The 23,023-nt window shown below is 41.8% G+C and overlaps 1 protein-coding gene across 3 annotated transcripts in view; it reads left to right on the plus strand.

Moving 5' to 3' along the window:
- The first annotated feature begins 3,466 nt into the window (after positions 1 to 3,466).
- The window catches only part of IL20RA (interleukin 20 receptor subunit alpha), a 56,154-nt gene continuing 36,597 nt past the window's right edge, over positions 3,467 to 23,023 (plus strand). Inside the window, exons 1-2 of one of the 3 annotated variants that reach the window (XM_060029907.1) lie at positions 3,467 to 3,735; positions 22,676 to 22,811. In XM_060029907.1, the coding sequence (XP_059885890.1) occupies positions 3,624 to 3,735; positions 22,676 to 22,811 (248 nt within the window). In that variant the 5' untranslated portion in view covers positions 3,467 to 3,623. Of the gene's footprint in view, positions 3,736 to 3,787; positions 4,206 to 22,675; positions 22,812 to 23,023 lie in introns of those variants that run through there. The other 2 variants (XR_009521918.1, XM_060029905.1) reach the window with 2 other exon arrangements.

Genomic DNA, 23,023 nt, shown 5'->3' on the forward strand with positions numbered 1-23,023 from the left:
GATTAAAATAGTGTGGTATTAGCGTAGGAATAGACAAATAGATCAACAGAACAGAGGATGGTTATAAACAGACCCCTTCATGAAAGACAGTTTATGAAGAGCTGTAAGGAAAGGATAACTTTTCAGTAAATAGTGCTGGGTCAGTTGGACTCACATAAAAAATAAAACTTGAACCCTTACTTTACATCATATATAAAATCAATTCCAGGTGGATCATAATTTGAAATGTGAAAAATAAAATAATAAAGCTTTCAGGAGATAACTTAGAAGAATATCTTCATGATCTTAGGCTAGGATAACATTTTTTAAACAGAACACAAAAAAGCAATGACCATAAAAGAACTAATTGGTAAATTAGACTTGATTACATTTAAGAACTTCTTTTATTACTGTCTGAAGAGACTGGAAAGACAAGCCACAACAAGAAGGAAAATATTTGCAACATATATAACTGGGAAAGGCCTCATATTCAGAAGATGTAACAAATTCCTTCAAACCAATTAAAAATAAAATTAAAAGACACGATCGTATAGAAAAAAATAGGCAAAACTTCAGCAGATCCATGATACAAGAGCTAATTATGTGTTATCCAAAAGGCTGATAAATTATCCATTATCCAAATGGCTAATAACTTACGAAAAAGTTCTTAACATAATTAATCATCAGAAAAATGCAAATGAAAACCACAATGAGATAATTCTACATATCTTCTAAAATGGCTACAATTATAAAGCCTGAAAATACCAAATATTAGCAAGAATGTGGAAAAAGAACTCTCATTACAGCTGATAGGGGTGTAGATTGTTACAAGTACTTCAGAAATCAGGTTTGGCATTATTTAAGTTACTGAGGTTGAAATTAGGTATGTCTTATGATCCAGCAATTACACTTCTGGGTGTGTATCTGGCAGGAATATGTGCACATAAGCAAGAGACATGTACAAGAATGTTCAAAGCAGCACTTTTAATAGCTTCAAACCAGAAACAATTTAAATGTCATCAAAAATAGAATGCATAAATAAATTGTGGCATAGTCATGCAATGAATAACTTCACAGCACGGCACAACAGCTACAGGCAACAACATGGATAACTCTTATAGCCTAATGTTGAGTGAGACAAGCCAAATACAATAGAATACACCCTGAGTGATTTGGAGGAGAAGAGAAAGAGTAGGCGAGGTGACTCTGTCAGGTTAGAATTGTCCTATTTCTTGACTTGAGTGATGCTTACGAATGCTTTCACTCCGTGATAACTCATTGAGTTGGAACAACTACCTTTGTGCATTTTTCTGTATACATAATAGGCTTCACAATTACAAAATTTTTTAAAATGCATGAACCACTTTTCAAAACGAAAACTGAAGAGTTGGAGGAAGATTTGATGAGATAGGATGCCATAGGATTTTTAATATTGGATATAATTTGATTTAAGCAGACAGCATGACAAAAACTGCTAGTGGCCCCAAACAGCCACAGAGAATGGCAGAGTGGACTAAAAGCCTCACAGAAATCCTCTAAGTACCAGATGCTTATTATTTCCCCAGAACTCTCCTTTTCTCGAATTTGTCCCCACCCCCAATACTTTTCAGAGAGCTTTATCTTGCCAGCTCTCTCCCTCTAACTGCCACCTGTCCTCTAATCTTCAGGTTTACTTCTGGAGCAATCACCTTAGTACATTCTGAGCCTGCCCTGTCCACAGCTGAGTATCCAAGAATGGACATCTCTTCTCCCTTACAGAGTAACTTACGCTAAGGAAATCACACCCATGCTGCATTTTCATAAATTAATAAGTATACATCTTAATATATGTGTTATTTTACAGTTCACCCCTCAAATGTATTGGCTTCATTTTCTTTCTTTTTTTTTTGGTGGGGGGAGGCAAACAGTCCTTTACCACATATGGTTTTATTTTATTTTATTTAACATCTTTATTGGAGTATAATTGTTTTACAATGGTGTGTTAGTTTCTGCTTTATAAAAAAGTGAATCAGCTATACATATACATATATCCCCATATCTCCTCCCTCTTGCGTCTGCCTCCCTCCCACCCCTCTAGGTGGTCACAAAGCACCGAGCTGCTCTCCCTGTGCTATGCAGCTGCTTCCCACTAGCTAACTGTTTTACATTTGGTAGTGTATATATGTCCATGTCACTCTCTCACTTCGTCCCAGCTTACCCTTCCCCCTCCCCGTGTCCTCAAGTCCACTCTCTACATCTGCGTCTTTATTCCTATCCTGCCCCTAGGTTCTTCAGAACTTTTTTTTTTTTTAGATTCCATATATATGTGTTAGCATACAGTACATGTTTTTCTCTTTCAGACTTACTTCAGTCTGTATGACAGACTCTAGGTCCATCCACCTAACTACAAATAACTCAATTTCATTTCTTTTTATGGCTGAGTAATATTCCATTGTATATATGTGCCACATCTTCTTTATCCATTCATCTGTTGATGGACACTTAGGTTGCTTCCATGTGCGGGCCTCTCACTGTTGTGGCCTCTCCCGTTGCGGAGCACAGGCTCCGGACGCGCAGGCTCAGCGGCCATGGCTCATGGGTCCAGCCGCTCCGCGGCATGTGGGATCCCCCCGGACCGGGGCACGAACCCGTGTCCCCTGCATCGGCAGGCGGACTCTCAACCACTGCGCCACCAGGGAAGCCCTCAATACATTTTTTTTAACTGAAGTCAGAGTTGATTTACATTGTTGTGTTAGTTTCTGGTGTACAACAAAGTGATTCAGATAGACAGATAGATATAGAGAGATATAATATAGGTTATTACAAGATATTGAATATAGTTCCCTGTGCTATACAGTAGGACCTTGTTGTTTATCTATTTTATATACAGTAGTTTGTATCTGCTAATCCCAAACTCCTAATTTACCCTTCCCCTACTCCCTTTCCCCTTTGCGAATCATAAATTTGTTTTCTATATCTGTGACTCTTCAGCACATTTCTTAATTTCAGCCCCGCCCTCCCATTATGAAGAGCATGGGACCTAGAATCAAGCCTGTGTGGAAATCCGGGCGTCACTGCTCACAGGCTTGTGGGAGTTCAGGCCGACGCCCCAACTTTCTGAGTGTCCCTTTCCTCATCTGTAAAATGGGACAATGCCTAATTGCAGATGACGAGGATTAAATGGAATCAATGGAATCAAATACAATGGATGGCAGAGTGACTGACAGTGTGTGGAGAAATAAATATCCATTCTTCCTCCGGCACTGAACTCGGACATTTCAAAAGTTTTACAGAAATGACCATCAGGCCCGAAGACCAGAATCACTCTTCAGTGTGCGTGGCTCACGCTCCCTTTACTGGAGGGAGGTTTTCCCTGCAGCAGTAATCTCGTTGGTCGCGGCGGTGGAGAGTCTCAGATTGTCAGAGCAGCGAGCCTGAGGAGCTGGGACTAGAAGTCGCGGGCCCTCCCCTCTCCCTGGCGTCCGGCCCGGGCTGCGGCGGGACGCGACTCCGCCTCCCCGGCCGCCCCGCCGACCCGAGCGCGGCGCGCAGTGGGAGCTGGGGCCCGGGGCGCCGAGGGGAGGCCGCGCTCCCACCGCCCGCGGCCCGAGGGGGCGTCGGACACTACCGGCCGCCCGCGGAGATGTGACCCGGCCCCGCCGCCCATGTGCGCCCCCCGACCCCCAGCGAAGACGGCTGCCATAGGGGCCCCGGCACCCAGCCTCCCGGCCCTGCCGCTGCTGCTGCTGCTGGTGGCCGCGCCGACGGGACGGGCAGGTAGGAGGGTAGCGCCGGGGCCGCGACGACCGCCCAGTTCCGGCTGGTTTAGGCCCTCCAGCCCCCGGGTTTCGCTTTCAAGCGCGCAGAGCGGGAGGAGCGCGGGTCAGCGCCGGGAGCCCTGGAGTCCCAGGGAGAAACTCGCCGCTGCCTCGCGTGGGCCGGATTCAGGGTCAAGTTCGCGCGCTCCGCGTTTCACACTTTTCGTTGCGGGCGAGGTAGAGGAAGGTTGACGGTGGTCGCTCCGAGCGGTCCCCACAGCTGGTAACTTACGGTCGGTGACAGTGACCTTTCGCATTGCACTCGCCGGCACGTCGCAGGTTCCCGCGACCCAAGCCGTGGCCGCACAGACCTGTAGCCTTTCAACAGAGCACCCCAGGGAAGGAGGCGATGTCTGCGCTTTAAAAATCAAACTTCCTGAAAGAGTGGGCTTTGAGGGAACCGGAGCTAGAAAGTGCAGCGTTTCTAAAGTAAGATCTTTCTGGGCACGTCATTTTTTTCCTTTGCAGTTTTGATCTTGTACATATAGGTGCTCTTTGATTTTTTTGCAAGTAACAAAACTTTGAACTGATCCATGATATAGGTAACTCAAGGCTTTTTGGTTTTAAGTGTTAACTCTCTACCATCTGGAATCCAGTAAACCAGAATGATTCATTAACCTGATTTCGTTTTTTTTTTTTTTCCTTCTGCATTTCTGGTGTATGAGAGAAAGAAATTTTTTAAAAGCAAGATATCTAGGACCCTCCTTTTTAAAAAAAAAAAAAAAAGTTAAAGCAACACAACTTCCCAGAATACTGTGCTTTGTACAGATTTGATCCAGGCTTCCATGTTTTTATCCCAGAGCTGAACAATAGCAGTGAATGCAGGAAGAAAGTTGTTCATGAAACTGCGGTGTCCTTAGTAGTCAAAGAAAAAGTTACTAAAGTTCAATACAGTTACAAAGGTAAGAATTGTGTGCATATAGATCTTGGAGAGATTTTTGGACAATAGACATTATACACAAAAAGTTTCTCTTCTAAATCCTAAAGTTACCAGAAATTGTAGTTCTTTTGTCTTGTGATAAATATTCTTAGGTAAGCTGAATGGGAAGATCTGCTCCTGACCTATCCAGATACTGAACCTCAACTAACAGATATGAATTTAGTTGTTTCTATTTCTAATCAAAGAAATAAAGCTTGCTCCTTAATTGGGTTGGGAGGCTGACATTAGAAGGTAATAATATTCTTGGCTTCAAAGCAAAATTGGGGAAAAAACAAAACAGAAGAAACTCTTTTCGGACCCACGAGACTCAGGTACTTTCTTAGCTCTTCTTAAAGAGTTCCTGTCCTCTTCTGGGCCTCCAGGCACCCTGAGGACTGCTGGGAAAACCAGGTGAGAAGGCATATGTGGTTACATGGTATGTGGTTACATACCTGGCTCTTAAGAGAGAGCTATTCTATCTTGATTGATCCGCCACCATATCTGCTGAGCAGTGTGAACCTTCTAATAGTTATATGACATTACCATTCTCCAGTAGGCGAATTCTTTAATTTTTCGAACTTTTAGCACAAAAGTTCGTAGTCACACAACTCTGTGATTGGATCAGGCTGTACAATACCAAACATCCAAAGAGAAAGAAAAAAAAATTCAATGGGGCATCAACATTTTAGGAAAGTTCTTCGTAGTTCATTTCAGGTAAACTTTTAAAGGAATCCAGAACGTCTGTGCCACTCCCTCAAGGCAGGAGGGATACACATCTGTACCTTCACTCTCTTATGTCTCCAGGGACAGAAGTTTCACTAGGAAGTTTATCACTGTGGTTTATCAAACTCTGCCCTGTTGGCCCAATCCCATGTCTTATTCCTCAGTGAAGATAAAGAACCGTGGTCAGCATAATATAAACAAGCATTTAAAGCCAGTAAGAGAGTGGAAGGAGATGACTTTCCAAGGTCATGTATCTCCTCTCCTCAAGCCCTTCAGAGGCTTCCATCTGAATTCTCCTACGTGGTCTTATACGGCTCAGTCCTGCCTGTGTCTCCAGCCTTACATCACTTAATTCCTGTTATCCTGGCCTTTTTCCAGTTCCTAGAGCAAACCAAACCGTTTTCCCTCTCAGGACTTCATACTTGCAGTTCCTTGTGCTGGAATGTTCCTGTCCACTCTGTCCCCGGCTAACTCCTATTCAGACTTGGCATCTCACCTCCAATGTGCGTCCTTCAAGGAGATCTTCCCAAAATCCCCAGAGAGGGAAAAAATATTGTTTATTATGCCTATGAACAAATGAGCCAAACTCTAGGTTTGGAGCTTTTGAATGCAGTCTATTACAGCATCTCTACTTATTAGAACTAATATACTATAATTAACAGAATGAGGGTATTTGTTGAAGTGTGTCTTCTTTGATATGAACACAACAGCATCAGGTATTTTATTTCACTGAGAAATTATTTCAGGATATTTTTCAAACACACACAAATTATCCCAGTGAACTAATTAAATTTTCTTCATTATTTTATTCTTTTTAGCTTTTAATTTTGAACTATTCTGAGACTTACAGAAAAGCTATAGAAATAATAGAGCTCTCATAAACCCCTCACCCAGTTTCTCTTAATTTTAACATGTTACGTAACTGTGGTACAGTGTTCAGAATGAGGAAATTAACATTGGTATAGTATTGACACTATTCACTAAACTATAGACTTTGTTCCAATTTCACCCTTTTTTCCACTAATTCCCCTTTTCTGTTCCAGGATCAATCCAGGGTCCTTATTACACTTAGTTGCTGTGTCTCCTTCCTCTCTTCCAATCTATGACAGTTCCTCAGCCTCTCTGCTTTCATGTCTTTGACATTTTTGAAGAGCTCTTATCACCTCCTCCTCAGGCTGCCCCTCAATGTGGGTTCATTTGAAGTTTCCTCTTGATTAGAGTGAGGTTATTCCTTTTGGGCAATAATACCACAGAGATTATGTTGTCTTTCCCAGCGCATCATATCAAAGGGTTTATGATGTCAATGTGTCTTCTTCCTGGTGATGTTAACCTTGATCATTTGGTTTAGGTGGTGTCTGCAGGGTTTTTCACTGTATAGTTACTATTTTCGCTTTCTGATTAATAAATACATTGTGGGAAGATACTTTGAGATCATGCAAATATCCTGTTTCTCCTCAAACTTACACCCACTAATTTTAGTATTCATCAGTGGATACTGAATGCAACAACTATGATGCCTAATGGTGATTTGTTTAATTTCATTTTTTCCTTCTCTATTTATTAAATTGGAATTCTAATGCAAAGAAGAGCATTTACTTCTCCCCCATTTATTTATTTATTCAATTGCTTAAATATATCAATATGGACTCATAAATATTTACTTTATTCTTTGAGCTATAATCCAATACTATTATTATTAATTTTGCTGCTCAAATTGTTCCAGCTTTGGCCATTAAAAGCTCTTTTAGTTTGGCTCCCATGTCCTTTCAACAAGCCCCATTCTTTTTAAGCATTTCATTGCTTTCTAGCAACATAAAATGTTTCAGGTTCATCTTGCATTTTCCCTTCCCCAGGGCTGAATCAGCTACTTCCCCAAGGAGCTCTAGCTCCTTCTACTGGAGAATAGGATCTAGAAACCAAAATCTAGTTGCCAGGCATACTCATTGCTACTAGAATGTTGTTTCTAGGCTCTCTCAGCGGACAGAGCTGGAAGTTATAAATATGTATACTAACCCAGGCATCCACACACATCTGTATTTCTGTATCTATATATATGTGTCTATGTATACAAAAGACAATAAGCTTACACTGATACCTGTGATTCCAAGAGCACAGAGTTCATTGTCTTTATTTGTAGCTTCTTTCTCCAACAGTGAGAAACCTGATATCATTATCTATAATAGATTTACTTATTTCTTCATTTCTAGTTTAGAGTTTCAGAAGTATTAACCCATGCTTCTATGAGAAGGACATTTACTAACTAGATTATAGCATCTATATACAGTTCTTTTGTCTTTAGCTTTATAATACCCAGTCAAGATACTGTTGACCAAAGTTACTTAGATTAGACCGGTTTTCTTTCACCTTCTTTACTTTATTGTCTATTTGTAATAAGGTTAGGTTCATTTGTTACTGTTTGTATTTCAGTTGGGGTTTCCCACATGCTAGTTGGTTTTGTTTCTTGATTTGGGAGTATTTGAAGGGTATGTGAGACATTACTGTAGTTTAAGAGTCAGAGAGAGATGTACCAAATGGTACACTTGGAGAGGGGTTGCCCCCTCATCATCCTTACAATCTGGTTCCTATTCTCATTCCACGTCACCCCCGTAGGTAACCAGTCTCCTTAGTTACTGGTTTATCCTTCCTGTATTTCTTCTGTACCAGTGAACAGATATGTGTGTATTTTCTCATATTCCCCTTCTTTCTCACATGAAACCTAGCATACTACAGGTTCTCTTTTCCACTTAGCATTTTTTCACTTAACAGGATATGTCTTTCCTGCTTCACAAATCTGTAATCCTCAAAGGTAGGCCCTGACTCTACCGGCCAAATTCATATCAAGGCTAAATCGTTTCCACATCTTGCTTCAACTTCGCAGGAAAGCACCTGATATTAAACATATTGTATGCTAAAAGTCAAGAACTTGGTCTACATCTGGGTGCTCTATTGCAGCTAAAGCAGGATTTGTCTTCTCAAATGTTCTTTCCATCAAACAAGCTTGTCCTCTTTTCCAGCTTCTCTCCCATTCCCTTTGGAGCAGACATGAGGGATTTCTTGTACATTTGCGTGTACATTTATCATTTCTTGGCTGTTACATAGCTCCTCATTGATCAGCTCGAAGCCCATCCTCAGCATGTCTGGAGAGCATCACATACCTGAGATCTAAGCATGTGGCTATAGGTATCACCAGCCTCCCCTTTCAGAAGACGTGCTCCTACTGCCTGTAGCTATTTATCCAGCTTCCTATAGTACAAACCCAGGAAAGGCAGAATTTGCTCCCTAGAGAACAGTAAAGGAGATCTGTTACCCACAGGAGGTGGCATGGTGTACGACCAAGGCGGTAGGGCTGAGGAGGGGCGTCAGTTCCCTGAGTGCACCATTCCATACAGCTCTGACTCAGAGCCATAGGTAGGATGCAGATTTTGCATTTAAGCCTAAACTTTAGACAAAGACAATAAGCAGTCACATATATTTTTAATTTTTAATATTAATGCTATAAAACTAATACTTTAGTAGAAGCATCTCATAAAACGTTATGAGCATAAAACATTAACTATTTTTAAGTGCTTGGCATAGTGCTTTTCACAAATGCCACTCAGTAAATTTGCCTTTTTGGTTAAAAGGCATCTTTCATTATATGCATGATTTTTTTTTTTTTTTTTTTTTTTTTGCTGTACGCGGGCCTCTCACTGTTGTGGCCTCTCCCGTTGCAGAGCACAGGCTCCGGACGCGCAGGCTCAGCGGCCATGGCTCACGGGCCCAGCCGCTCCGCGGCATGTGGGATCTTCCCGGACCGGGGCACGAACCCGTGTCCCCTGCATCGGCAGGCGGACTCTCAACCACTGCGCCACCAGGGGAGCCCTGCATGATACTTTTAAAATGACTCTCTACTTGCATCTTTTTCTTCATGTACAATTTTACCAGGTATCTTTGACATGTTTACTTCCATGATGATAAAGAAAAAGACTGCTAAGTATTAACTGCAGCTTAAGGTAGTATATATTTTAAGAAGTGAAATCATTTTATTCATCTTATTTATAACATTACCTTTATGCTATGATTGTGATGTTCTGGCAGCATTTTTACTTTTTCTTGCTCCACATTTATGATTATTTGACTCAAAAGGTGATACTAGAAAAATGAATTAAATCTCTATAATCTGTCTCAAGATGTGTCAATTCCATATAAAATTGGAGAACAAGAGAACTTTTTTAAAAAAGAATGCTGGCTGAAGACAATACAATTAAATACTTCCTCTGCTTTATTTTCAGAATTCCTTTTGATATAGAAAACTAGGCTTGAAAGGGCCTTAAAATCCCGTCCAACTGCTTCCCTTGTGAATGTTCCCTGCAACATAACTTCAGAGTCATTACCTATCTGCTGTTGGAGCACCTCTCATCACAAGAAACTTGATACCTGACACCCAAGACAGGATGTCCTGTCGTTGTAGACTTCCAGCTACTAGAATGTTCTTCCCATGAACGAGCTGAGGTCTTGATCTCTCATCTTGTCACATTGTTGGTCCTCACTCTAAGCTGATGCAGTCATGCAGAACAAGCTGCTCAGCTCATTGACTGCAACCATCACATTTCCTCTGTCTTCATTCGTCTCAGCTAAGCACCTCCCCAGTTGTGTCATGCCAGGCGTCTCTCTCTCCTGGTCTTTTCTGTATGTGTGTGTTCCAGATTGTCTGTAAGTTCTCAGGCACACTCACTGTAGATCATGATGACATGGCTGGTCTGCCAGATTGTAATCACTGCCCCTGGCATGTTGGTCCTTAAGTGATTCAGCATCAGTTTCCTGGTGAACAAAGGGTTCCTGATGCCTAAAAGTTACCCTCCCTTTTTACCTTTGCTGTCTTTTCCTATAAGACACAGACCTTGACCCCTCATTTAAACTCAGCATTTCATATTAATACAATTTCAGTTTGTGGAGGCGATTTTCTTTCTCTTTACTTCTCAGAATACAGAGAATAGAAGTATGGTATGTTTTTTTTTTTTTTTTTTTTTTTTTTTGCGGTACGCGGGCCTCTAGCTGTAGTGGCCTCTCACCCGTTGCGGAGCACAGGCTCCGGACGCGCAGGCTCAGCGGCCATGGCTCATGGGTCCAGCCACTCCGCGGCATGTGGGATCCTCCCGGACCGGGGCACGAACCCGTGTCCCCTCCATTGGGAGGCGGACTCTCATCCACTGTGCCACCAGGGAAGCCCGGTATGATGCTTTATCTAGAGCACATGATGTCCGTCACGGTGGACTTTAACGCAATTAAGGAGACTCTTCTGGAAAGGAAATTTTTATTGATTACAAATATTATCTATTCAAAATCAGTTCTGTTTTTCAAGTGTGGTGGTCACCACAGTGCACGTTGAGACGCCAAAATGGCTTCCACTCAGCTTCTCCAATCACTTTATGCACCGCATCATCGAACTCCAGCTCCACCCCCCGGCGCAGAGAATGGGCAAACCTTGTCCTGTACAGATATGTCAGGGAGTTTTCCTTATACTTCTTGAGTCTCAACATGTATGCCTTTAATCCAGCCCCCTGAAATTTTCCATTCCATACCATTAACATTTGTATTTTGGTGATATGAGATATTTTGGCAAGTGTATCCTCTTAGTTGAAGCATTTGTTTACATTACTTCCGCCATTTGAATTTCCTCTTTTTCAACTTTGCAGACATTTTTTTTTTCTCCTACTTCAATCCCTCCATCCTTACTTCCAGGTTACTTGGCAGCCCTTAAAGCATTCACGCTTCTGTTAAATAAACATTGTGTTCATTTTCGAGGAAAGATACAAGGAACAGACACCTACTATGTTACTTTCCTGAGGCTGCCATAACAAAGTACCACAAACTGGGTAGCTTAAAATAACATAAATGTATTATCTCACAGTTCTGGAAGCTAGAAGTCTGAAATCAAGATGTTGGGAGGGTTGCTTCCTTCCGAAGGCTGTAGGGGAGCATCTGTTCCACGCCTCTCTCCTGGCATCTGGTGGTTGCTGGCAATCCTTGGCATTCCTCGGCCTGTTGAGCATCATTCCAATCCTCTGCCTTCACTCACTGTTCTCTGTCTCTTCACATAATCTTCCCTCTGTGCATGTCTCTCTTTGCGTCCAAATTTTCCGTTTATATAAGGATACGAGTCATGTTGGATTGAAGCCCACCCTAATGACCTCTTTTTAACTTGATTACCTCTATAAAGACATTATATCTAATTAAGGTTACTTTATGAGGTACTGGAGACTAGGATTTCAACGTATTTCTTTGCGGGGCCACGGTTGAATTTATAACACCTACCACACCCTCAGCGGCTTGTAGGGCAGTGAGCAGGACTTGAGCTTGGCTTCTAAAGTGGAGAAAAGCTACCTTTTCTTTCTTTTTTTTTTTTTTTTCCCGGTACGCGGGCCTCTCACTGTTGTGGCCTCTCCCGTTGCGGAGCACAGGCTCCGGACGCGCAGGCTCAGCGGCCGTGGCTCACGGGCCCAGCCGCTCCGCGGCATGTGGGATCTTCCCAGACAGGGGCACGAACCTGTGTCCCCTGCATCGGCAGGCAGACCCTCAACCACTGCGCCACCAGGGAAGCCCGAAAAGCTACCTTTTCAACCCCATGCAGTTTTCCTCCTCAACGCATTTATTAGTCTTTGTCCACTGCCAAAAGGAAACCTTTGCAGAAGTCTCACGTCTGAAAGGCTCTCCTGAGAATGTAAAGGGCAGAGATGAGTCGTCTCCTGTACTTTCCATAACATGAACATAAAAGATAGCCACCATTTTGCAATATGTACAAACATGGAATCATTATGTTGTACACCTTAAACTAATACGTTGTATGTTCATTATACCTGTTTTTTAAAAAGGAGAGAAACGTCAATGGGTATGTAATAAAGATGGTGGAGTTTAAATTTCTTCAGCAGAGGGGTTCACTCTCGTCAGACCTCCATCTCTGTTGCTCTACGTGGCACGTTCATTGCAAAATCTTCACCCTTGCTCCAGCATGGACCATTTTCGTACTTGAGGCTGACTGTCCACGTGACTCCAAGTCAGCCCTCCTCCGCCATTTTAGATGAAAGTATAAAAGAAGTAAAAGGTCCTCTGAATTATCCTACCGAATGCTTTACGTTGTTATTTTTTAAATTTGCTGATAGTTTTTAGGTGCAAAATAGAATATCACATGTGCCTTAGGAGCAAATAACTTAGGGGAATGAGGTATTTGAGATGGTCAGAGTTAATGAAAAAGAATTAACCTTCACACCCCACACATTCATTTTGAGTTTTCATAAGTTAAAATACAACTTGACACAATGTGATTTTTAAATAACCTTCTTTTGAGCATTTTTCATTTATTCATTCTTTCTTTCATTTATTCAATATCTTTCATTCATACGTATCAGGAACTGTTCTCGGTATTGAGGTGAACAAGAAAACAGGGCCTCTTTCTTCGTGGAGCTTTTAACTTCGGGTGATTACATCAAAGTATAAATGCCAGAACTGAGGAAACCAAGCTTCTTTAGAAGCACAGAGCAAGGCAACGGATCTAATCTAGGAGTCAGGCAGGGCTTCCTATGAAAAGGGAAAGTGAGACTTATGAGAATTGCCAATATACTTTTTACATTTTGCATTTAAAATGCTAGCAAGAAAATAAAGTTAAATCCTTCTCTAAGCATATTCTATCTATAAACTACCACGTAGTTAACATTCTTTTTTCCCACCTACATTTCTTTCTTGTAAAACTACAAATCAACCAACAAAACCCAACAGCAAAAAGCAGAATCCTATGAAACAGGTGATTTTTTTTCTGACAATGGTATTTATTGCCGGGTGGGTGGGAGTAAGGAGCTTTGCAGCTGTAGGACAGCCCGACCTCAAGGTCACTGACAGCTTCAACAGGTCACTGTGGTCTGCGGCTCTCTGCAACACTGAATCCAACCACAAACAGGTATCAAAAGGCTCTCTTGTTACAGCTGTGGTTTTCTAGAGGGCTGGTGCCCGAGGCGCACTTTCTCACTTCCTGAATCAACACAGTCCTTTGAAGGCTCTGTTAGCTTTAACAGCAAGAGCAAAGGGAATGTCTTCATTGATCCATTCTCTGAGAGGTTCCAGTGTCGTCAGAGCCTTTGGCTCTTCGTGGGTGGCCTCTTCACCGTTGCTCTGCTTTTATCCTGACCAGTGTGTTTTAATATCTTTGTGGTAGGATAACCACCTCAGAGAGCTGATCTTCAGCGAGCCCCGCGCAGCACGTGGATCCCCTGTCCATTTTATCACATTTAGTTACACAACTTCATTGAGGCTTAATTCAACCCTGAAGAGGTGTGATCCGAGCCCCCGTCACCATCAAAAACATCAAAGCATGGACTTGTCACTGTGGAGGAGAGTTAACCTATTGAAAAATATTGCACCTTTTTGACAGTGGTCTTGAGGGCTGCTGTACACCTCTGTCTTCATCTTGTTTGACTGGAAAGTCTGAGATCACACTCTCAACCTCGTTTGCCTCAAAATCCCAATCGACGGCCAAGAGAAGTAAATACTACTAATTACTTCCAAATCTCCACTAAGTCATTATTTTTGTCTCTCTTACTTTTTCTATTAATTTTTTTCTCACATTTTTATCTTGATTTTCTCTCTGAAAATTTCAAGTGATGGAGATGTTAGTGGAAGCATCACATTCCTTATGTGAGGATATAAAGAAGTACTATGATTTATGAAAATTATTTGAAAAATAAAGTGGATGATGTATGTTGATACTTAGTAAACACCTAGTGATGGAACTGGGAGTTCCCAACAGCTATTCTTTCCAATACCTTAGTGGTTTCAAATGGTTTGTCTTTGACTCTGTTATTTCTTTTATCTTTTCCTTTCTGAGGCAAGTTATCAAGTTGTAGAGACTCCAACCCACATTTGAATCTATTTTTCCACAGTTACTATGATATTCAATTTGGATAAACACTTTGGAGATCACAAAATGTGGAGAAAAATCAAGTCCCTGGCCTCAAAAAGCAAGTCTGAAAGGGAAAGGGAAGGGAAGACATACATACAGGAGATGACATAAGGAAGTGGGACTGCTTTTCTAACAACGAGACCAACATATTCAAATTAATAATGGCCTCTTCAAAATAGACATTTTAGGAGGCTGTGCACAAAAATCTCACAATGTATTTCCTAAACTCCTTTTTTCAGAGTTCTCAATAGAACCTGTATGCATCGGTCAGGTTAAGGTTTGCCATTAAGTGGCAAACCTTCATCGTGGAGGTGTGGTTTAATTTTCAAAAGCATTCAAAGCCACTTCTGACCAACTTGGGTAATCAAGTAAGAAGTGCTATGTTGGGCAAAAACAAGGTGTGACTATAAAAAAACAATGAGATGGAATTTTTTGCATGTATGCAAGCAACCGCTGAAGACAGTTGTAGCTGAAAGGAAGCATGCCCCAGATGCCAGAGCTGAGCAGTACCAGGGAATAATTATAAACCCTCCCAAGGGAACTGCTAGGACAATGCACACTCTTTTTGATGGGTAGATGCCAGTATATTTATTTTAAGAAGTAGTCTCAACCTTAAAGTCCTACTTGCTCTCAAGCACCAACAGCAATATTCCAAAACATGTTTAAGCACATAGATTGACTTACTGAGGTGTGGCTATAAAGAAATAACATGCTTTTTATGTATGACTTACATATCGCTCATCCACATGAAAGTTCACATACCTGGCAGGGAAAGCATGTATTGATGGATTGTGTCCCAGATTCAGAAAATATCTGCTCTGTGAGAGCAGGGCCTCCTGTGTGTTTCTGTCTGCCACTGACCCTAGTAACTATCAGTTTCTGTTTCTAGTAGGTGCCCAGTAATGAGGTTGAATGAATGATATGACTAAGTACCTTTCCACCAGAAAAAACTTCAGTGAAGGAGAAATACTAGGGTTTTCCTCCTTGAATTCCTTGTGTGTGTGTGTACATATTTTTATTCACACTGAGAAAAGATAGGAAAAAGCAGCATATGAAGCATTTGCATTTTTAAGAATTGAACTCCCCATTGAAATTCTTATATATCTCCTTAGAAGCAGTCATCTGTAACATGCACACTTTCCAATGACCATGCAATCTTTTCTTCCCACAGCACTGCTCCTCGAAGCGTTCCCTAAAGGCAGTAAGTGAGTGTCCTAGTAGAGAACCCTGTTGTCCTCAGAGCACTTGGGCTCAAACAGCTTCCAGATGGCCGAATAACCACAGGCAAATCAGTCCGCCTCTCTGGCCCTCTATCTAATCAGCTATAAAGGGAGAATAGTAACCATGGAGGATGATACTGAACTAATGATTATTGAGCTCTTTCTTTGTACCAGGCGCTATTTTGGGAACCTTATTTAATCATTCCAACAAGCCTATGAGGCAGATGATATGATTGTTTTATTTTACAAATGAGGAAATCGAGTACAGAGGCTAAATGACTTACTTCAGGGCACACAGCTTAGGTACGCTGTAGAACGGGGAGTAGGTCCCAGTGTGGCTCTAGAACTCTTGTTCTTAAAACTTCTGTCTGACCTACTCACGTAAACAATTATTAGAAGCCAGCGAGATAGGGCGGGTGGCAGTGCCCTATATAACGTTCAGTATACTATTAAGAGAAAACAGAGGCAGTATGCAAGTACAGCAGCAAGTGGGCAAAGAAATAATTAGAGAAATTGTAGCGGGATTGGTAGAGGAAGATAATCGAGTTCAGAGGAACTAACGTTAACATCAAACCGTACTGGCTCCTTTACAGAAGACAGTTAAGTATATTTTCTCAGGTAAATAGTTCCTGAATAACATTTCAAGTGTTGTTTAGATGACTCACTTTCTAAGGGCACTTGATATATGTAATATATGTCAAGGGGGAAAAGAGGAAAGAGGAGTTAATATTTTTCAGGAGAGACAATTGATAACTTAAGACAAAAGAAAATATGCCTTTCCTTTCAGCATGATGAAGTTACAACAATATTTAATCTGTTTGAAGGCAGTGACACTGTTTGGCTCTCCTTTCGTGGAGGCTGGGATGAGATATATCCAACTTTTGCTTCCTGAAACTGATTAATCACCCTCTGGTGCTTCTTGTACATCGATTGTTTTTAACCCCATTTCCCACAACAGAAAACTCATTCAGGAGGTGATTTTTTTTTCTTTTTTTGGTCTTACAAGCATAGTAGGTATTTTCCTATTTTGAAAGGCACTTGTAAGATGTAGCAACCACTTGCCATGAACTGCCCTTCCTTCATTAAAAAGCATCTGTTGAGTATCTTCTGACTGTGCTAATCCCCTGTGTATAGTGTAAGTTTCCCGGGGTGATTTCAAGCTATCAGGGTTTGGTGGTTCAGACTGTGTCACCCTCATCCAGATGCTCATGTGAATCCGGGTCCTGCCCTTTCTCTACAATTTATGTGAGCCCAGTGGTCCCTGGTTAGTTCAGTTCAAAAGTATTTATTTGAGGGCTTCCCTGGTGGCGCAGTGGTTGAGAGTCCACCTGCCGATGCAGGGGACACGGGTTCGTGCCCCGGTCCGGGAAGATCCCACATGCCGTGGAGCGGCTGGGCCCGTGAGCCGTGGCCGCTGAGTCTGCGCGTCCGAAGCCTGTGCTCCACAACGGGAGAGGCCACAGCAGTGAGAGGTCCACATACTGCAAAAAAAAAAAAAAAAAAAAAGTATTTATTTGAGAGGCACTGGGGATACAAAGAATCTTATAAGACATGGTGCCCAGGGTCAAACAGCTCAGAGCCTAGTGATGCCTTCATTGCTTAGCTTCAGAAAGACAGATGGGGCTGGAGGGCTGGAGACTTTCTCTGGGCAAAGGTGGGCAGGGCTTCCTCAATGCTGAGGTTCCCTTGTTAATCATGAGCTTGAGAGACTTGAATGGCCCCAAAGGGAAGTCCCCAAAAGTGGACACATTTGATGGTTCAGCCTCTTGTCTGATGGTTTTCCACAGGAGTGAATGAGCATACTGTCCATAATGGGAAACTCAGAAAGCCTCAGCCCCAGAAGAGAGAGGTTTGGGTAACCACGAGCCTGATTACCCTTTGTGAGTTCACTCCGAAAACCTCACCACTTTTTACCAGTGTTCGTCAGGCACTAATTTATGCATAGACTTTTCCCACAGTATAATGAAATGGAAATACCTTTTACTGTCAGGCATATAATTAAAACTGCAACATACTTAAGATGATGACCTTAGTATTATCTTTGAGGCCATTAAGAAAATGTCACATACTATTTCATTCCACCTACAGAAAGGTAACTATAAGGTAATTCTTGGAACTAATGTAGCAGCCACATCTTATAAAACTCCACTAATGAAGTTGTCAAAGATTTACCCATTTCAAATTCCATTTATTTATTCTCTTTCTACTAGAAGGACCCAAGAGGAGATAGAGGACTTTTTCTTTTTGGGGTTATAACATAGATGAAGCTGGGCTAGAAGACTTTCCCAAAGGCCAAGATATAATGAGAGGAAAATAAACACTGAAAGGGAACACAGGTCTAAATGACATGACTTACAGGCTATAGCTAACCCATCATTCCTTAGGAGTTCATTAAGTGGACCCCTTCTTGCTGTCCCCTCACAGCTTTGTTAGGACAGAAGCCATCTTTTTGGTTGTTGTTCATTGGTTAATTTTTTTCCTTTTTTAAATTGAAGTAGAGTTGATATACAATATTACATAAGTTACAGGTGTACCATATAATGAGTCACAATTTTTGAAGGTTATACTCCATTTATAGTTATAAAATATTGGCTATATTCCTTGTGTTGTACTATATATCCCTGTAGCTTATCTTATACGTAATAGTCTGTGCCTCTTAATCCCCTACCCCTCTACTGCCCTTCCCCACCTCCCCACTGGGAACCACTAGTTTGCAGAAGCCATCTTAAATACCCATTATCCAAGGGGGCCCCCCTCAAGTCTCCCTCCATTGACCAATGTCCATACCCCGGTCAGGGAAGCTCAAAGGGAGCCTGGAGTTCTTGTCCCTTTCTGAGATCTTCTGTGTTTCATTTTCTCCTGAAAGACCAGCCTCCCACCCAGTGACTGTCGTCAGGAATGCCCACTCCCTTTAGGGGAGACCATGCACACCCTCCACAACATCACAACGTAATCACGTCATTAACATAGTGCAAGCCAGTACTCTAAATGGAGGTACACATGGAAAAATAAGGCGTCTTTTAGTTCCCAAAGATACTATAGGAGGAGGGTACCAGAATTGTAAAGGCATAAAAAACGCAGAGCTAGTTAGGGTTCTGTGGGGGATCTGGTGTGACTAATGAGCATAGTGCATTTGGCAGAATTACAAAAGGAGAGGCCAGACCAGACCATGGAGAACTTTGTGTACCAAACCGAAGTTGTAATGGTATAGCACTCCCAGAAATAAAATTATGTGTGCTAATCCAACAGCTTCGTGATTTGGGATATTAAATGGACGGACTTTCAGAGGATCAGAGCTGTACTTCCAGGCCATCAATCTATGCGAACGAAAATGCTTTTGTTTCCCACGAATTGGCACATGACTCCTGATATCAATGTGGGTGTGACATATTTCCTCTTTGGTGTTGGTTAAATTATCTCATCGATACTGGCAGGTTAGGAAAATGACTTATCTCAACTGGAACATTTATTCAGGAGTGTTTTCTTTATGTTTTCCAAACTGGAAACAAACAGTGCCTACAACTTTGTGAAGATGAAAACACCACAAGGAAATACTAGTTATAAGTTGTTCTTTTTAAAATACTGTTTCTCCTCAAAAACAAAGTGCTAATTCTATTTTTTATCACTCTTTTGCATCATCAAAAGGGCAAATATTTCTTGATAAATCCTCATCTGTTGATTTAGCTTTCAGAACACAGCAACTCTCTTACTGATGTGACTCTCATAGCTCTGCTTCATCAGGGGATACTGTTTCTACTTTGAAAAGAGAGCTCCCAGCTGCGCCCACCTCACCCTCCATATCCACAGCCAGCATCTCGGTGCAAGCTCAGCCTTCCTCACTGGGGCTGCTGCAACTGCAGCCTCACAGGTCTCTCCAGTGCTGTTCTTGCCCCCATCTTTCTTCCTTCCTCTCATAAAAGGCTAAGGCTTTTATGCAGTGGAAGCCACGGGCCTATTTGTATTTCAAATGGATTACTTCACTGTCCGGAGCCTGTGCTCTGCAATGGGAGAGGCCACAACAGTGAGAGGCCCGTGTACCGCAAAAAAAAAAAAAAATTAAAATGAGCAATCCGTTTACTTTATTCCAAGTTATTTCTTTAAAAATTTGGGGGTATGTTTTAGGCATTTTGAGAATTCTGTTGTTTACTTATATTAAAAGTCACACAGAAACCAATGTAGAAGATAAACCTTTGTATAGATAAACATTGAGAAAATATGCCTGGATTATAATATCTAAGATAACTTGTGTTTTTTTATTCTCCGAACACAAATTGCCACAAATCAGACTATTCTGGTTCCTTCTCAGTTAGTTCTGTGGAGCCATGTTTTGGTAATGTCTTCCGTCGTGATATTATAATACACAGTCTATTTTAATTTAGTTTTTACAAGATGCTAACCACTCTTTACGTGTTAGTGTCATCTAAAAATATAGAGCCACAGCATTTTAGATCTGGAAAGATCCTAGGAATTGTTTATGTTGACAGTGTTCCCCACTTGTTTTCGTTTTGTTTTGTTTTGTTTTTTTGCGGTACGCGGGCCTCTCACTGTTGTGGCCTCTCCCGTTGCGGAGCACAGGCTCCGGACACGCAGGCTTAGCAGCCATGGCTCACAGGCCCAGCCGCTCTGCGGCATGTGGGATCTTCCCGGACCGGGGCACGAACCCGTGTCCCCTGCATCGGCAGGCGGACTCTCGACCACTGTACCACCAGGGAAGCCCTGTTCCCCACTTTTGAAGGGTTGGGGAATACTATACTTCATGGTGCTGCTTCCCCAAGTTCTCTGTTTTGTCTTAAAAATATGATTAAAAGTTAGAACCTAGTGATAGCACAGAGCAGTATTAAATCATTAATAATTATTCATTATATATAAGCTCCAGAAAAAGCCAATACCAGTTGATATGCAGTGGTTCCAAGGAGTTCGAAGAATAGAAATCAAAGACAGACACTTTGATGGCAGGTGGCATCCTTTAAAGGTCCTTTCTACTGCTCCTACACACACACCCACACAGTGACCAGTTGACAGAGCTTCTCTTTGAGTGTTTAACTTCCCTCTCTGAAATAAAACTGAGGACTTCCCTGCTGGCGCAGTGGTTAAGAATCCGCCTGCCAATGCAGGGGACATGGGTTTGATCCCTGGTCCGGGAAGATCCCACATGCCGCAGAGCAGCTAAGCCCATGTGCCCCAACTACAGAGCCTGCGCTCTAGAGCCCACGAGCCAGAACTACTGAGCCCGCGTCCCACCACTACTGAAGCCCGTGTGCCTAGAGCCCGTGCTCCTCAACAAGAGAAGCCACCGCAATGAGAAGCCCGCGCACCGCAACGAAGAGTAGCCCCCGCTTGCCGCAACCAGAGAGAAAAGCCCGTGCGCAGCAACAAAGACCCAACGCAGCCAATAAATAAATAAATAAATTTATTAAATAAAATAAAACAAAACTGAGGTATTAAAAACAATGAGCAAGGTTAAAAGTAGGAGTCGTTACAAATGTAGCACATGCTCACACACATGCCCGAACGCAAACTCAGCCACTTATAGTTCGGTCACCCTGCCACGTGTTAAAGAGCTTACTTTGGCTCAGAATCAGGGTCATGTTACGTTGTAAAGTTTAAATCCAAAGGAAAGAATTTTTTCTTTCTTTTCATTTGGCTTGTGGGATTACAATACATTGTATAGAGCTAATCTTAGCCAAGGATTACCATAATCATAAAGCTAATTCCTTTCTCTGACATTAGTCTCAGTTGCTTTATACAAGAGTTATTGAACGTTAGCCAAAATTGGACCAGCCTTCAGTGACTTAGCTCAGTTTTATTTCCTGTTTGATTTGAAATATCAAAATTTGATATTTTCCAAATTCATTGACTAGAATATGCATATTTATGATAAGTTCTTCATAATATCTGATTATTTATTACTCAGGACTTTGGGATCTCTCCAGTAGTTTAAATTAATATTTTGATTCTTTCATATCACCACAGAATTTTTTCATTTATTGTATTTAAAGGATCGTCTTTATTTTCTTTTATAAGAAACTATTCTTCACTTTTCTTTTCTAATTTTTTGGTAGTTTCTCCATTTTTTATCATTCCTTTACAGAGGATTTCTATAAATTAATCCTCTAGGATACAGTCTTTCTTAGAACACAGTTAGGTGAACACATCAGTGTTTTTTTGTTTTGTTTTGTTTTGTTTGTTTTTCTTTTTTGCAGCACGTGGGCCTCTCACTGTTGTGGCCTCTCCCGTTGTGGAGCACAGGCTTCAGATGTGCAGGCTCAGCAGCCATGGCTCACGGGCCTAGCCTCTCTGTGGCATGTGGGATCTTCCCAGACTGGGGCACGAACCCGTGTCCCCTGCATCGGCAAGCAGACTCCCAACCGCTGTGCCACCAGGGAAGCCTGCATATCAGTGTTTAATTAAATAAATTGTCTTCTTTCATTAGTTCTTATTATAACTATTTCTTTATTATATACTTTAGTAAAGCTAACCCCAGCTCCAGTCTCTGGCCTTTCAGTGACATCTATCCTAAATTTTATTTCTATATCTAATAAAGAGATTGTTTCAGTTATCTTCTGGTGCATAACAAACTGCCCCAACATTTAGTGGTTTAAAAGAATCATTTTATAATTTCTCATAATTCTGAGGATTTATCTAGGGCTCAGCTGGATGGTTCTTCAGCTGGTCTCTTTCAGAGCCTCTCATGAAGCTTCAGTCTATGGCACATGGGGCTGGAATGTCCACAGTGGCTTCATTCTGGCCCCTTGGTTGGAAGACTGGGCTCAGCTGGGACACTGAGACAGCCGAACCTCTCCCTCTTCATATGGCCTCTTGACATGGTTTCTCCAGCATAATAGCCCACTTTTTACATGGCAGCTCAGGGCTTTCAAAAGGACAAAAGTGGAAGCTCGTAGGCCTTGTTAAGGCTCAGTCCCAGTATCAATTTTGTTGGTTAAAGAGGGCCATGAGGTCAGCCCATGTTCAGTTTGGAAGGAAATACACAGAGCATGAGTACTGGAAGGTGTGGCTCATTGGGGGCCATATCTGGAGACCAGCTACCACATGTTAGGTCTTCCTTTCTCTCTATTAAGACCTCAATTCCTCTCTACTCCTTTTTCAGTTTCCTGTGTCTCTGGTGGTCTGCCTAAACCTACAAATATAACCTTCTTATCTATAAACATGAAGAATATCCTACAGTGGAACCCACCACAGGGCCTACAAGGAGTGGAAGTTACTTATTCTGTGCAGTATTTCATGTAAGTTGGTTCTTTTCGTTTTGGCTAATTTATAAGCACAAGACTCAGACTCCTATTAATTGTGCAAAGATAAACCATCTATTGTATTAAATGAGTGAGGAAAAAGAAAGGTTTTAGATATTTCATGTTAAATTGTCTCATTGTGTTTTGTTAGGTTAAATTAGACAACAGTTTCTTCATGGAAACAGAGTATTGAGTACTTAGGCAAGAAG

Source organism: Delphinus delphis, chromosome 14 (genome assembly GCF_949987515.2).
Source record: "Delphinus delphis chromosome 14, mDelDel1.2, whole genome shotgun sequence".
Classification (NCBI taxonomy): domain Eukaryota; kingdom Metazoa; phylum Chordata; class Mammalia; order Artiodactyla; family Delphinidae; genus Delphinus; species Delphinus delphis.